The sequence below is a fragment of the Microtus pennsylvanicus genome, chromosome 2 (assembly GCF_037038515.1).
Source record: "Microtus pennsylvanicus isolate mMicPen1 chromosome 2, mMicPen1.hap1, whole genome shotgun sequence".
Classification (NCBI taxonomy): domain Eukaryota; kingdom Metazoa; phylum Chordata; class Mammalia; order Rodentia; family Cricetidae; genus Microtus; species Microtus pennsylvanicus.
The window spans coordinates 61561450-61577634 of record NC_134580.1 but is presented as its reverse complement, the minus strand read 5'-3'; the positions used below and the strand labels follow the sequence as shown (position 1 = coordinate 61577634).

At 47.9% G+C, this 16185-nt stretch overlaps 1 protein-coding gene across 2 annotated transcripts in view; it reads left to right on the top strand.

Annotated features, from left to right (window-relative positions):
* Window positions 1-14590, top strand: part of Baalc (BAALC binder of MAP3K1 and KLF4) — a 52712-nt gene extending 38122 nt beyond the window's left edge. Inside the window, exons 2-3 of one of the 2 annotated variants that reach the window (XM_075961147.1) lie at window positions 3473-3639; window positions 12464-14590. In XM_075961147.1, coding sequence (XP_075817262.1) covers window positions 3473-3639; window positions 12464-12574 — 278 coding nt within the window. In that variant the 3' untranslated portion in view covers window positions 12575-14590. The remainder of the gene's footprint in view (window positions 1-3472; window positions 3640-12463) is intronic. The other variant, XM_075961148.1, reaches the window with a different exon arrangement.
* The last annotated feature ends 1595 nt before the right edge of the window (window positions 14591-16185 follow it).

Below are 16185 nucleotides of genomic sequence, written 5' to 3'. Positions count from 1 at the left end.
GCATAATGTTTCAAGCTTAGCTGGTGTATAGCATACATCAGTAATTCATCATCTGTATTACCAAATAATATTCATCCACTCACCAGCTGGTGGGATGTTTGGTCTATTGCTACTTTTTAGTTACTAGGCGTAGCGAGTCTTCCCTCTTCACCTAAGCAAAACTAGAGAACGCCTCTCAGGACACGCTCAGAGATTCGATTCCATAACGGTTCTAAACCCCACCACCAAATTGGCAACTGAGATTAACCTTTACAAACGTTCGTGTGAAGGCTTCTGTGTGGCTCTTCTCATCTCTTAAGTGTGTACCTAGAAGTGGCCTTGCTGGAACCCAGAGGCTGTGTCTTCCTTTCTGAAACCCTGCCCGGCACACCCGGTACAGAAGCGGTGTAGGGCTTCCCAATTCTCCACAGCTGCATCACTGCTTAGTCTCCAGCTTTTGTTTTCTTAAATCCTAAGTGGTAACTTCTTACAGCTTGGGATATTCTTGGCTGTTTACATGTGTCCTTTTTGTGGACATCCACTCAGATCTTTTGCTCATACGTTAGTTGAATCATTTGTCTTTTTTCATTATTGGACTGCAAGGGCAGGGGTATAATTTTTGAAAGCTCTCTCCCGTCCTATGGATTACCTCTTCATGTCCATGGCCACCTATGCATTTGATCATGTCCAATTATGGATTTCATCATTTCTATTTGCGCTTTGGGTAATTTCCCAGGAACTTTTGCCTAACCTAATAGCATGAATATTTGCCAGTTATATTTTAAAGAAATATTTAATGGTTTTAGCCTTTACTTTTACATCTTTGGTTCCTTGTAATTTAACTTTTGTGTTGGTTGTGAGGTAGGGAATTCCCCCATTCTTCTGCACATGAGTCTCTAACATATCTGTTGAGAAATTGTTTCCTTTTTGGATGATTTTGGCATCCTTGTCCAAAATCAATTGCCATGAATGCAAGGGCTACTGAATAGTTTGTTGGGATATCTAATAATACCTATGCGAAAGGTCACATACCATATTATATAACACGCACAATTTGCATTTATTCATCAGACTAAAGAAATGGCAGACAGACACCATCCTATTCGAGTTCATTTTGAAAATTAGAAGACAGACTCTCAGTAAGTGGTTGAGTAGTAATAACTTAATTTATACCTCAATTCAGATGAAATTACCATGGGGCATGTATTCTGGATCGGAGCCTAGACAGGGCTCTATGAGCCAGGGATCCATCTGATGTGACTTCAGAGACTCTTCCCAAATACAGCGCCAAGGTCTTACACTCTGAGTCCTGACACTGAGGCAAGGCACTTGCCGGCACTTCTTTATGACTTTGGGCAGACTTTCTAATCACCTTGACCGGGAGGAGCCAGGTGCTGGGGTTAGGGAGCAAGCTTGTTCTCTGTGCGGCTGCCAGCTGCTATTTTAAACCCCTCTCTCTATTCTGCCCCCCTACGTGGCGTCATTTCTAAGCCAGAAGCTTCGGCAGGAAGCCGCTGGTTGCAGTATATCAAGCATCAGCACATCCATTTTCTACCTTTTGGCAAAGTCAGTAATTTGGTTTGTCTTTTGGACGGGATAGAAATTGTGTGGAGGATGTTAAAAAAAAAAAAAGAGGCACTCTAGGGGCACACAAATTTTAAGGAGCTAGCAAATTTATCTTCCTTTATTATATTGTTCTGGAATGCACTGTGAGAAAAGAAAGGTTTTGCCTCTAGCCCTGAGGACCAACAGGAGCATTAATCTGTGAGATACAGACAGGCAGGTCTGTACATAGCTACATCTACAGTCATAATATAATAAACCTTTGAAGTCTCTGAAACCCTCTGCCTCAGAGTCTAGGGTGCTTTCAGAAATCCACGTTCCCGAGGCTCTCCTGAATCAGAAGACTGGGCAGCAGATGTTAGGATCTGTGTTTGAAGACACCCCTGGAGGGTCTCCTACACCCCGAGATTGAGAGCTGCCGACTTGGGAGCTTCCCGAGAAGGAAGCACTTGCATCCCAAGTGTCAGAAAAGCACAGATCTGGAGTTAAACTTTAATTTCCGCTCCAGGCTGGAGTCGGCAGACAGTGGTACAATGGTAGATGCACAGATGGGGCCCGGCGCCTCGCACCACACAGGGGCCACCTTTATTGGGTGAGAATAAAGGACTCCTGGCTCGCAGAGCACTGTGAGGATTAAACGGGACGATGCACACAAAGGCTCTAACGATGTCGGACACAGACATTGTTATTTATTTATGCGCATATCATTTATGGCACGGCACCAGCTGTCTCTCCCCAGGCCCCTCTCATTAGCCTCCTTGGTTACATCTTGACTTAGGAGTCGCACAATCAGCTAGGTGCTTCGCCATTGACCTATGGAGCCTGATAGAAGAGCTGAGAAATTCTGATGACCAGCTGAAACAGGGTCAGCCAGGCCACTGACCACTGCCAGGTGTAGTCTTTTCAGGACAACCAGCAGCAAACCCAGTGGTCCTATCGTAAGGATTTAACTTGTATTTCTCAGTTCTAAAACGTGCCAAAATTGATAAGTACAGGACATCACAAAAAGCAGTATCTTCCCCTTCATTATCCAGAATTGTACCCTATGCAAACAAACCCTGCTGGTTGCTCTCAGCTGCAGCAGGTATCTCTGCATGGTGCAGCCAGATGGTGTGCAGGCCCTGCTGGGCTCCGAAGGGCCCTGGCTTGGACTCAGTGGCTGCCATCTTGAAATTCTTAGTTATTCTCTCCTTGAGCTTGAGTCTTACCAGTGAAATTCAATGCCCGAGTGCAGCACCCTACTGTGAGCCAAGCCCTGATGCCGTGGAGGAGGGCAGACACCCTCACGGGCTGCTCCCTCACCCCATAACTCCTGCAGCATCTGGCTGGCTTCTCCAGCTCTTGGCAGGTCCCCTCCGTGCTTCACGGGCCTTTTTTGCTTACAAATAAGGTACCTTTTATGCTCTGTGAATTCCCCCCTTGTCCTCCTCTTGCTTTTCAGTGAGGCTGTTTATTTAAAGTTCTATGTTTCTTGGCATTTGTCACGGGATACGCTTGCTCAGTCCTATTGGTGTAGATGGGGGGAGGGAGGAACCAGTGTAACCTACAAGCGAGCCACTTTAGTTCTAGGAATTTATCCCAAGAGAAAACTAAGTAAAATTATTAATCAAAAGGAGTATTATTCCAGTAACATTATTGCTAGGAAGTTAGAGGGGGTTGAGTAAATGACACCCTTTCCATACAGCCAGCAGACGTGTTAAAGATAACATGGCTGAATGGGCAACGGTGAGGAAAAGTTGTCATCAGTGTGGTAATGAAAAAATATCAAGCAACAAAATTACTTTAAAATCTCATTTTTATATAAAAAGACACACATTTACATGGTAGTTTCTGGGAGGCGTTTGGGCTGCCCTCTTTTCTGCCATCTTGGGATTGTTTATAATGCCTGCCATTTGCAGCCTCTGGTGCCATCCTCTCCTTGCCTTCCCAGGTGTGCTGGAAGATGGATTGTCCTCCAACGGCGTACTCCGATCTGCCGTCCCAGGCGGAATAGCCAACCCAGAGAAGAAGATGACCTGTGGGACACAGTGTCCCAACTCCCAGAGCCTCAGCTCAGGCCCTCTGACCCAGAAACAGAATGGCCTTTGGCCCACAGAGGTAGGGGCGCGGCCACAGGACCAACTGGGGACTGGAGAATGGGTGGCATTTACTTTAAGTCAGGACTGCCGGCTTTGGGGATGGAGATTCTCCACCCTCCCTCACTTAAATCCTCTCCCGTGGGCTGAAGGGTTTTTGTTAACTTGCAGAAATGTGTCCTTGAATGAATCAAGTAATGAAGCCTGTGGTAAGAAGCAAACTTGGAGTTTTACCTCACACCCTCCAACCACTTGGTCAGTGCAAGGGTCCCCGAGGGAGATTCTTGTAAAATATCATAACATCGTTACTTTTAAACCCTTGCTGTTGGCAAGGCAGCAGGCTGTGGTCCCTGGAGCTGGTTGTCATCTCTTACCCTTTTCTCCCTGGAGCTCTTGGTTGGATGCCCTCCTCCTGCTGTGCCTGGCTCCTCCATGGCGGGGCTGCAGCCTAGAACAAAAGTTCTGAGGAGACTGGGCTCTGTGCCCTCTCTTCTTCCTCCTACCAAATTCCCCCTCCCATTTTCTCATGGTCCCTGAAGTCCCCCACTTACTGTCTGCCTCAGAATGTAGGGCTCCACCTTCCCCTGAGGACACAGCTTCCCACCCAGTGATGGAATTCTTGCTCTCATAGGTTGCTTTAGAGGCTTTGATGAGCAAACTGGTTGCAAACTCATCTCTGAAGTTTACTAACTGGGTAGACTTGCAGGAGTCAATCTCTCAGACCCTCAAGGTTCTTTAAATATATAACGGAAATGAAATAATACCCCAAGGAACAGAAGGCGGGTCTGCTCTTATAAATTGAGATACGCATAACAGTGGCAAGGAGGCCAAGCAGGATAGCTTGGCACTCAACACAAAACGGAGCCCTACTGCTAACTGGGGAGGTAGTTGAGAGCGTCTTCCTAGGGCCTGGCATTGACTACTTTGCCTGTGCATAAGCTGACCTCTAGGAGAACCGAGTCATCATTGATACATCCCAAGGCAGTCTGGGCTCCACAGAACCGTGCTCACCAGTTTGGTGAGAGTTCTAGTGAAGGTTCCGGTATGTGGCCCCTATCCTCCTCCCCGTACTGGGGTCTCCACTCTTACAGCCAGAATGAGCTCTAGCAGAGAGGTGGCAGATTGACTTGGGAAGTGGCCTGAGCCCTGTGCTTGTTTTCCCGTGTATTGGATGGCATGGATAGTACTACATAAGTGATGGAGATGGGTGTGATCCCTTTCCACTGAACAAGGTGGAGCAAAGCATCAGAACACCTGGGTCGGGACTGGAGCCCCAGGGCAGAGTCTTCCTTAGCTGTATGAAACAGTGGGCTCAGTCCCCAGCACTGGGAAATCAGAGTACCCAGAAGATGGAGCTAGAAAGATTAAAAGTTCAAACTTATCCTGAGCTACATTTTCACAGCGGCGAGAAACCAACATGCACACGTTGAATATCACAATTCTAATTTCAAATTTGAATCTCTTCCTGAGCGAGCAGCACGCAGTACAACCTTCTTTCACGATGCAGGCCAGCAACAACGAAGAGGGTAGCAGCTTCCAGTCAGCCTGGAAATCACCAGGGACCCAGCTGAGAGCCCGCAGTGAGCTGCGTCTTTAAGCTGGAGCATTCGGAGTGATAGAAGTGCTACATACATTTCTCAACTTGTATTGGGTTTACTAGTATGTAAGTCACCACGAGATTGGAATTTTACTGCACTTCCCCTGTGCACTGTCACCTGGATGATGGATCTTCTCCAGCAGCCACCTTTGGAGAAGCATGCAGCCTCAAGCACACACCCCCTGCAGTTTTCAGATTTACCAGAAAAATGCGTGGATTAAAGACGAACCTTGCTAGGCCTCGAGAGTTTCCTCATTAGTTCCTACGAGCACTTTCAGGTTCCCTTTGAGTGCTGTTCAGATGCCAGGCACTGTTTGAGTGCCAAAAACCCGGGAGTGGGAAAGAGAGAGGCACTGTTTCCTCCAAGTGCCAGCTGCCGTCAGCATGAGAGTCAGATCAGAAGATAGATGACGTTGTGGCAGACTTGACTGTGTTCTGAGAGACCTGGGAAGTCACCACTGCGGGTAGTGACTTCTCTGTTAGCACCTATGCCCCTCACGGGCTCACATTCGCTTCTGAAGGGCGATGGGACTTGATGAACAGTATCAATGATGGCGAGCAACATCCTTTGTGTTTGGACAAACAAACCTTGTATTTTTTCCTTCAGTTCCTTCTGGTCCATGTTTTCTGGCCAGCAATCAATAGGTGTTAACTGGAAGAACAATCGCACCAACAATGGTCTTTCACAAGTTGGAGCTGACTGTCTCAAGTAGGGAGCTCTTTGAATGCCCTGCTTCCCTTGATTGTGTGGGGCCATATTGACCCCAGAACATTTAAGACATCATTGGTCATTGGCTTATTCTCCTTCACCCCATCCTGTACTCCACAAACAACACAAGAGGCGTCTCTGTTGCTCTCTGTTAGGTAAGGGAGTCTAAGAACTCTGGGCTCTCCAAGCACATCCTCTGCACCTTGATATGCCATTTTCTTCAGACTAACAGCTCATCTCATCCCTTAAAAGTCAAACAGACAAAACTCTCTCAAGGCCAGCTCAGCAGGTAAGGGTGCTTCCTACCAAGCCTGAGTCTGATACCAGGAACCTGTGTGGTAGAGAGAACCAATTCCTGAACCTTATCCTCTGATCTCCACAGGTACTCTAAGGCAAACGGGTGCATGTGCAAACACACACACACACACAAACACACACACACACACACACACACAACTCTCCACTGGGGCTGGAGAGATGGCCCAGCAGTCAAGAGCACTTGTTGTACTTGCAGGGAACTGAGATTCAGTTCCCAGTACCCACATGGTGGCTTTACCACTGTGTGAGGTACAGAGTGTCTATGCCCAGAGATAAACACTAGGAGAACCAGGAATGTAAAACATGCAGGGTTGTCTCTTCAAAGGGAGAGATGTATCATCTGTTTCCTGCCCAGAAGGTTGGGAGTGGACACGGTTGATGGCCTGGCAACCTTTGCACTGTCTGCGTGGCCAAGACCACACTGGATGCCCCCCCACCCGAGACCCTTATCTTGAGCTTGTTTTCTCAGCCGATCTAGAGAACCCGTGTTTACACATGATGTCACATGCACTTTACAGAGAGTTTCAGTGTAGTCATGTTCTAGGTTTTATGGGGCACTCAGGATTGAAACTCACCGGATTGTGCTGTGCTTAAACATGTCTAAAATAAACTACGTGGGATCAGGCTCTTGAAATTTGAACAACACTGGCTCCCCCGTTTTGTTGACTAGAACTGCCTCTTGATTGGTTAGGGTGTTTACAGAGCATGCCCACTTGCTTCCATGCATGCCCACTCCCCTCTCCCACCCTCACCCCTCCAGCCATGTGTAACTCCAGTCTCAGGGAATCTGATGCCCTCTTCTGACCTCTGCAGGGGCATAAATACACAGAGGGAAAAAAATCTAAGCGAAACCAAACCAAACCAAACCCCCTCAGATATTAGTCAGAGGTAGAAACGCCACTTGAACACAGCTCTCATTACAGAGACTCGGCATGTGGCTGGCTGCCCACGAGACCTTCATGTCTCCAAAGTTCCAAAGCTTTATTGTTCTTGGCAAAGTGACCAGACACTAATGGAATCACCCATTGTCTGGATTAATTCTCGGCTAAGGCACTTGCTACAGAAGTTTCCACCCCCAGAGTCTGGCCAACAATGGTGGCAATGTGTGGCCTCCTATAGGAAGAAGGGGTGAAGCCCCACAGAGTTCAAAGAAAAGGGTCAGCTTGGGGTTTCTCTCAGACTATGGTAAAGTGAGGGCATCATGGAAGAGCTTGGGAGGAAGCTCTCTTAGGAAAACAGAAGCAGGAGGCTACATTGAGGGAGGGAACAGATGGAACCCCGGGGGGGGGGGCAGAGGGAAGGCTGTCCCTAGGGCACTTGGGAGCTCTGAGCAGCCCACGCCTGGGAAAAAGGAAGGGATCTATTATAGCCCTGTGAGAAGTTTCTGTAGCCATTTGGCCTGCAGCAAAACCAGTTCAGTTAGAAGGTGCTCTGGCCACAGCCCTCCTTATTCATTATGTTCTCCCTTTGACTTTCCAATCCTCTTAGGGTTTAATGCACCTGCTAGGTGCTCATAACCACATGCTGGTTGAGTGAGACTAACCTAGCAACTCACTGAGATTAAAGGGGGCGGGGCTCCCCTCTCCCCCACCCCCCATCCCAGACACCAGCTCTGCTCTGACATCACTGTGTTGAGGCATCTCTGTGACCATCCCAGAGATCATCTCCCCTGAGGCTCATGGGGGAAAAGCAAGGTGTCCTTGTGACCCTTAGCGAAGCCCAGTAGGTTAGGTCAAAGCAGGTCTGCTCTGCTGTGGAAGGCTAGCAGCTGGCCTCTCGTGGAGTTGGAGCATCCTCTGATTAACCCCAGGTTAATGCTCTAAAACCCATGGACTTTGGGGACTAGTGGTTTCTTTAGCGGAAATCTGACAGACGTCTAAGGCCTCGCCGTGCAGCCTGCAAGGCCCTGCTCTCTAATCCTCTGAGAAGAAAGGGAGAGGAACTAACATGCCTGGCCTACTATGTGCCAGACACTATATATGTCATTGTTTTTTTTTAATTTGTTTGTTTGGTTTGATTTGGTTTTCTCGAGACGGGGGTTCCTTGTATAACATCCCCAGCTGTCCTGGAACTCACTCTGTAGACCAGGCTGGCCTTGAACTCACAGAGATCCACCGGCCTCTGCCACCCAAGTGCTGGGATTAAAGGCATGCACCACCACTGGCCGGGCTATATGGCATTGTTTTTAACTGCCATGACTCTGAAAGCTTACGTGTCCTTCCTGACCTGGGAAAACAGAGGCCCATCCAGCAGGATGCAGCGAGCTGTGCTATGGCCTCCCAAGCTCATGCCTTTTCCTTCATTACCTAAATCACAGTGTTGGAGGAGTCAGTGCGAGCTTGATCAGAGTTCATCAGGATGTGGGACTTGGAGTCACCATCTTTCTTTTGGATTATCACCTACAGGCCACTGTCCTCAGCAAACCGCATCAGCCCGAATGCCTTCAGATGCCCTGATGTGCGAACAAGCACACTGCTCCAAAGGAGATATAAGGAACAATCAATGATTTACATAAGTGAAGCCAGCGGGGAACTTCTAGGGCTTTTAGGCAGGACTGACAGGTTCCGTGCCTGGGAGCTCTCTCTCCTGCTTTCTGTACCCCTTCCCCCTTCACTCTGGTTTTGGAGGCAAAATCTTATGCATCCTAAAATGGCCTTGACTTCAGTAAGCGGCTGAGTATATCTTTGAACTCCTGGTCCTCCAGCCCACACCTTCTCAGGTGCTAGGATTAAAGGTGTGTGTCACTGTACCTTTCCTTTGCTTTCTGAAAGTCTGTCTGCGTGTGCCTGGTCCACCATGGGACTGGCACCGAGCTAGATCCCACAGTGCTAGTCCGAGCTAAGCCAAGAACATCTCTGTTTCCATTTGGGTGGAACCGAGAAGAAGCTGAGCAAATCTTGCTGCCATCTTGAGTCCAGGCGGAGCCTCCAACCTGTCCTTGCCCCACCACAGGAGAAGAGAAGCATCAGGGACTTCTGAACCCCAAGAGAGACAAGTCCATCTGGGTTAGAGGCTGCCAAGACATCACCGCAGTCTACCTGGCTACCCTGGAGAATGGCAGCCAGCAAATGACTCTTAATTAAAGAGGCCGTGTCAAGGGGACTCAAAGCTGTGACTCACAGGGTTCCAGACCTACAGAAATGAAAATGAGACAAGAATAAAATAAGCTGTCAGGATGGGTGAGAAACAGGAGGTGGCCCATTAGTGAGAGTCAGTGGTGGCGGAGCTCACAAAGCGAGAACATTAGAAGTGGAGGACGGGCTGCACTAACAGCTAGCTGTGAGATGGGAGGGTGCCAAGTAGGTCTCTCTCCTCATCAAACAGAAGTGTGAGGTTTTTAAAAGCAGTAATTACAATACAGACACTTATTTTTCCTTGTTAAAAGAGGGGTGGGAAAGGCTTGGCTGGCTGAAAACCACATCAGAGGGGGTAACTCTATTCCTACAAAGTGATCCTAAGAGACAAAGGGGTTTAACTCTCCTGTATATATCTGTAACTTATCGAAGAAGAGAAAATGGAAAATGCCTGACATTATAGTTTCCCCCTTTGCTCTCACTTAGGCTTAGAATTTGTAACAATCACTTTTCTCATGGCTGCTGCAAAATATCTGACAAAAGCAAGTGAGAGAAGGAAGGGCCAATTTGGGCTTGGAGTTTGAAGAGACTGTGTCAGCTCACAGTTTGAGGGATACGATCACCATGGTGGAAGCCCCAAGTGACTGGTTATACCCTGTCCGTGGTCTGGAGGTGGGGAACAAACAGAACTAGGGCTGCGCTCTAAAATCTCAAGACCTCCCCCCAGTAAGACACCTCCTCTCAGGAGATGGCTCCTCCTAAAAGTTCAAGAACATTCCAAAACAGCACCAGCAGCAGGGGACCAAACCTTGGAGCCAATGGGAGATATTTCACATTCAAGGCAAAAGAATCTAAAGCTTCAAAGTTGTAACTAGACTGCAGTGGTTACCAGTCTGATGTCCTCACGGGAATGAAAGGTTTGGCACTTTCCCTGGGCTGATGTATCAGCCTCCAGATAGTCTTTAAAAAATTGGAAATGTCCTTTTCTAGGCTGGTGAGGTGGCTTCAGTGTGTAAAGGCACTTGCTCTCCAGTCTCATCTGACTTTCCATGTCCAGGGCCCACATGGCGGAAGGAGAGCCCCAACTTCCTCAAGTGTCCACACATGCACTGTATCGTGGGTTCCCACCCTTGACTACCCACAAATCTATCCACCCACCCATCCACTTATCAAATCATCCACCATTCATCCAGTCAGCCAGCCAGCCAGCCGGCCGGCCAAAGTTAAACTTGGGTGCTTGCTCTGTCTCAGTACTGTGCTAGGCACTGGGGATATTTACAATAGAGATAATGAAATTTGGTCTTTTAAAATTGGTAGGTAAGATTAAAGATGAAAGAACTGAAGCTGTCCTTGAACACTGGAGTTACCAAAACAATTATTTTAAGTCTGGCTCCCTAGAAGCAGAGCCCAAGATTATAACTGTACCTCACGAAACTGATAGATGCATACAGGAAGCAGGTCAGGTTAGAGTTTCAGGTCCAGCAAGTACATGAGTTTTGTTGAGCAGATGTAGTACAATCTCACTTTGATTCCCATGCTAGGAGCTGTGGGGTATAGGTGCCACTGTATTTGTTGCCCTGTGAAGCAAGAGGGCTAGAATTCTGTATCCCTGGGAATAAGGTATAACCCCTCTGGCACCTCTAGAGTATTGGCACCAATCAGGTGAGGATAAAGCTTTGTAAAAACAAAACCAAACGAAAAAGGTGATGGTGATTCATTATCATCCAGGAATCAGCAACTGGGAGCTTTATGCATCTTCTGAGAAGGGTCCAGAGGAAGACACCAGCAGTATCTATCACAAGCACACAGGGTTCATGCTACTTACGAGAGCCTTAGCTATCATTTACATATAGAACTCAATAGAATGGTGTGCTTGTTCTGGTGCTGCAAGAATCCGCCGTTTCTGGGATGTGCTTCAGCTGACATGAATGGCTTGTGTTGAGGACCCATGTGGTATGGAAAATGGGTGAGATTCTCAGGTTGTTACACCATTCCTGCATGGTCTGAGACTGTGTGTCAGGAAGCAGATGTGACCTGTCATTGTAAGGGATATTCATCAGGAAGTGCCAATAGGATGTGGTGGGGATGGGAGAGCTGGAAACAGAAGCAGACGGAGGGATGCTGACTGTTGTTGGGGGCTTTGGGGACAAACCGCTTGCCAGAGCTGGGCTGGCTTGGGGCTGTGATGATCTGGTGCTTGTATCTCTTTCCTCCGACATTGAACAGCTGTTCTCTAGAGAGAAGGGCGCAAGCTTAGATAAGGTGGCTCCTTGAAGCTGAGGTCACCCCTGCAAGGACAGCTAGGGGCTCTGTTCTGGCTGTTCCCTGTCCCCCAGCTGTCACTGGCCAGCAGATCCTCCTGGAATGGAAGTTAGGGACATACGACTTGTAGGGTCATTTTGCACTCACTGCCATTTTCCGGGATCTGCTCCCCAATCAAACTTACTTTCACTTTATTGGGGGGGTTGGGGTGGGAACATGTTGAAAAACCTACAGTTTAGTTAATGCTTTTGTGTCTAAGGTTAATTCTGGACTTTCATCAGGGGTCTGTCTTCACCTAAAACTAGACAATTCTGTTTTGTGATTTTTCTGTATTTAATAACAGGCACTCTTCCAGATGTTATACATGTGTTACCTTATTTAATGCTTACAAAAGTCATATGAAGTAGATAATATTCCCCCCACTTCACAGACCAGGAAGTCCCAAACTGGTGAAGTTAGAAATGTCTGCCCCGTGGAACTACATAGCTTGTGTTTGAGCCAAATCTGACCCTGAATCTCAAAACCTTAACCATGCCACTAAGACCAACTGTGACAATGTTCTTACTTCCCTTTAATCCTAGTGAATTCATTCATTCACCCGTGTTTCATGGGCACATCTTATCCAGGCCCCTGTGCTTGCTTGAGAGTCAACAGAGAAGCCTCTGAGAATAGCCATGTATCAAGACATTGCATGTTACCCCCGTTCATGTGTGCAATGTTTGTGCTTTTATGGAGCACTGAAAACCTCTGAAGAGGGCCTTACGTGTATGAGTCTTTGTAGGTCATTCCCCTGCCTGTCTGTGTCATCCCAAGACGTTAACACAAATGGGATGAACTCTGGATATTTGACAGGAACTGAATTTACTGTTTTCAACTTTTTTCACAGGTTAAAAGAGATGCCAAGAGAATGTCTGCAAAAGAAGTCACGATTAACGTTACAGAGAATATCCGACAGACGGACAGAAGTAAAAGAATCCCAAAGAACTGCATCGACTAGCAGTGCCTGGACGTAGGAGCAGATGAACTCTTTGTGGAGCCCAGTCAAAGAATCTTGAGGAAGAAGTGTCGCTTGCTAAACATGGTTTCCTCTGCGTATCTGTAGTGGTGGCTTGACCAGGCAACACACAGCCACCTGTGCTGTGAGGACCTTCTCAGCTTCCTGTTTATCACATGCAAAAAAAGGGGGGGGGAAGGAAAAGTTCCGAAATATGTTCTGAAATTGTCAAAATGTGGTTTGTTTTTCCCTTTTGCAGCTTCTGTAGCCTGGTTAGCCATGGTAGCCATGGTGAAATTCATGTGTCTGTGAGTGACACAGACACGCAGGAGTAGTGGATTTCCTGGGGTGGTCTTCAACAGGCCCCTTCTTTCCTCCTTTGTAAGAACAGCTCTCACAAAACTTACTGTTTCCACCGTGGAGCTGGCTCTCATCCAACTCTAACCCAGAAATAGAAAACCCGAAAAAACAGAAAAGCTCAGTTTGAGATAGATGGATCCCAGTGGCACATGTAGACGCCACCAGGGCCCTCAGAGTGTCTGTGAGAGGTGTCTAGGACAGTCACGCCGGTTCATCGTCTACCTGGAAAGGCCTCCCAGACTGGCATCTGGACACTGGCCTCCAAACCAGAATATTGCGATGTCTGTGGCCATCGCATCCAACCTGCCAGCCCCCTGGGACCTAGCTACGTGTGGCTTTTCCTCATAGCTTTCCAGTTCCCTTTTATTCTCATGACCTCCAGTCAGGTCACGCACAATTGTAATCCAAGACTGGATACCGCTCATGGGAGGGAAGTGACCTAGGAAGACACGGTGGCGCACATGATGCCCCTGTGGCCTGTCTACATACGGCCCCAAGGACCAAAGTTTCTGTAAAATAATTAGTTTTGGAAGCCAGAACGTGGTTGACGTATATTCATGTTGACATAAGAAAACAGGCAGCCAAGTGAAATGATTCCGGGAGAGGAATATTTTGTCCAGCATTCTGAAATACATCTTCCTGCACAGGATAACGGAGCACGAGTTTGAGAGGCCTGTTAACGTGCTGGGGCTTAGGCAAGGTGCAGTCCGAGGTGCATCAAGCTGTGCCAACAAACTGTACATTTAGCAGCCGTAGCGGCAGCTGACGACGTGTTTACGCCACACATGCCAAGAGAAGTATCCTCAGCAGACTAATATGTGAGTGTCTGTCCACTCCTTTCTCCGGTATTAATTCTCCAACCCAGGTAGAACGGTAGACTGCATCTTAGTTAGCATTAAACATTCACTGCCAACCTTGTGCTGGCTATGGTAACAGACGTGGGAGGATTTGGAGTCTGGGCAGTCACGACACCATCTTCTGACTCTGTGGGTGAGCTTGATACTCAGGAGACCGAATTGGACACTACGGCCCAGGGCCAATTACTGCGGTGGAGTCTCAGCATTAGGTTAAAGGTAACTCTCTGGCAGTCGCAGGTGTAGGTGTTTCCCTGATCTCTATCCATACCTTTGCCGTATACCCCACAGTTTCCCCAAACCTCTCTCATCTTGACTCCTTGTCAAAGGGCTTTTAGGGAACTTCACGTTCTGACAATTTAACTAATAAAACAAAAGCAAGCCCCGTGGCTCCTGTGTCCTCGTGGCACCTCTCTGCAGGCATCCCGCTGCCAGCTTGGCAGCGGTGCGGTCCTGCGCGCTCAAGGGCTTGCTCTCCAGGGCATGTGCGCTGTGTTTTGACACGCTGCTTCCCCAGCTGATGGGCTGTCAGCCACGGGCTGAGGCCAGCTTCTCCTCCCAATTCTGTGTTTGCCTCGGTTCACTGATGCACGCTGTTTGGAATTTACCATCTGCAAAAGTTGCCTCTGCATATATAGCATCCTCGCTTCAGAGAAGAAGAGCCGGAGGGAGGGCCGATGGTCTGGCCACGGCGTTGAGATTTCCATCTGGCAATTTTTAAGACAGGGACTGATTCTTACTATCCTATTGGATAACATTTTCCATTTTGAAGTTTGTGTCAATAAAGTCATTAATTTCAAACATATGTGGGTTGTTACGGACTCTTTACTGGAACCTTAAGTCTGTATGCGCAGCTGTGTAGGATTTTTCTTTTAAGCAAAGGTGTTTTACAGAAGTGATTCCTGTGCGCCCTTCAGACAGCCTCGTGCACTGGGGGAAAGGGAATGCAATCAGCTCCAGCTTACACCTGCAGAGGTATTTATAGGCATTGCCTGGGATGCCAGACAGGAAAGCCAACCACAAGATCGGTGCTTTCCCATCCACTCATGGTGCCTGTCTCAGAATGTCCAGCATAGCTGAAAGACTCAGTCATTTAGAGGGGGAGCTGTCACGTACCCTGAAACTGAGCCGTACCCAAGCTTATGAGGACATGGGATGTTTGGAGAGGGCCAAAATTAGAAAGCTGGGACTAGCCTGAGCTCACCACAGCCTTCTGGACAGGGTGAGCCTGACGTGGCTTGAGAAGGCACTCTGCATTAGGGTCAGAAAGCAAATTGATAGTTCAGGGAAGACAGAAACTGTACTCCTTGTAATAACTGTCTAATGCATGCACATAATATATTACATATAATAAAGAGTAGGAGGTGAGGGCTCCCTGAACTCACGGGGTGTGGCGTTGGCAGGCTGCTCCTCCAGACTCCAGCTGCCCATCTCCACAGTGCTGTGGGCACCCAGTCCTAAGTGTGCTGTGTCGAAGATCTACTAACCGCCACTTGTGGCCACTTCCCAATGTCACGGAAATACTTCCCCTCCATATCTGCTCCTAGGAGGGGCTCTGCTGCAGGCATCTGGGAAAAGGCATATTCAGATGTCATGCTGTGCAAATGCTGGTATCCCATGAACGTGCTCCAGCAGGCACCCCTCACCGGGAGCACCATGTACATTCTCTCCTCGGCTAGCAGGATGCCTGTTTAGAGTAAACATGGCCCTTGTGAGTCTCCCTTCCTGCCTGCTGCTTAGAATATGGAGGTAAGAGCTGGAGCAGGGTTGGTCCCCTAGGCTGTCAGGTGGCCTTGGAAGTGGAAGTTACATCAGCCCAGGATCCTGGTTCCGTGCAGCCTCCCTGAGCCTTGAACTGTACATATTTGACTGCATGTCACCAAGAAATATGTGTTTGCTTCATTTAATCTGCTCTTGCCGGCTGTGATTCATCAGCGAACTTAATTTAAATTGGTATAGAAAATTTCATCTTCTTTAGAAGGACTGGAAGGTCTCTGTCACTGAGTCCCTGGACCTCAAGTCTGCACGAGCTAGAACAGGCGAGTCCAGATGGTGAGGGTCCCACCGTGACTCTTGTGACTCACACATCATAACTTTGCATTTGCGTGTGACTGAGGTGTACGACTTTGCAACCCCTACTCCAATTCGCTCCCCAAATACCTGCACTTCTTGTTCTTTTAAGGGTCATTCAAATGCAGATTGTTCTCTCCTCCACAAGTCTGGGAAGCAGCTAATTTGGGGAAATTTCCTGAGGAGGTAAATTACGAATATGACCCAATAGCTAAAGTTATAAATTTTTTCACTTTCATATACTATATTTACTAAAAATCTTTACTGTGCCAGAAATAGGAAATTATTGCAATCACCTATTTGTCCATTTACTGTTTTTTGTTTCTACTG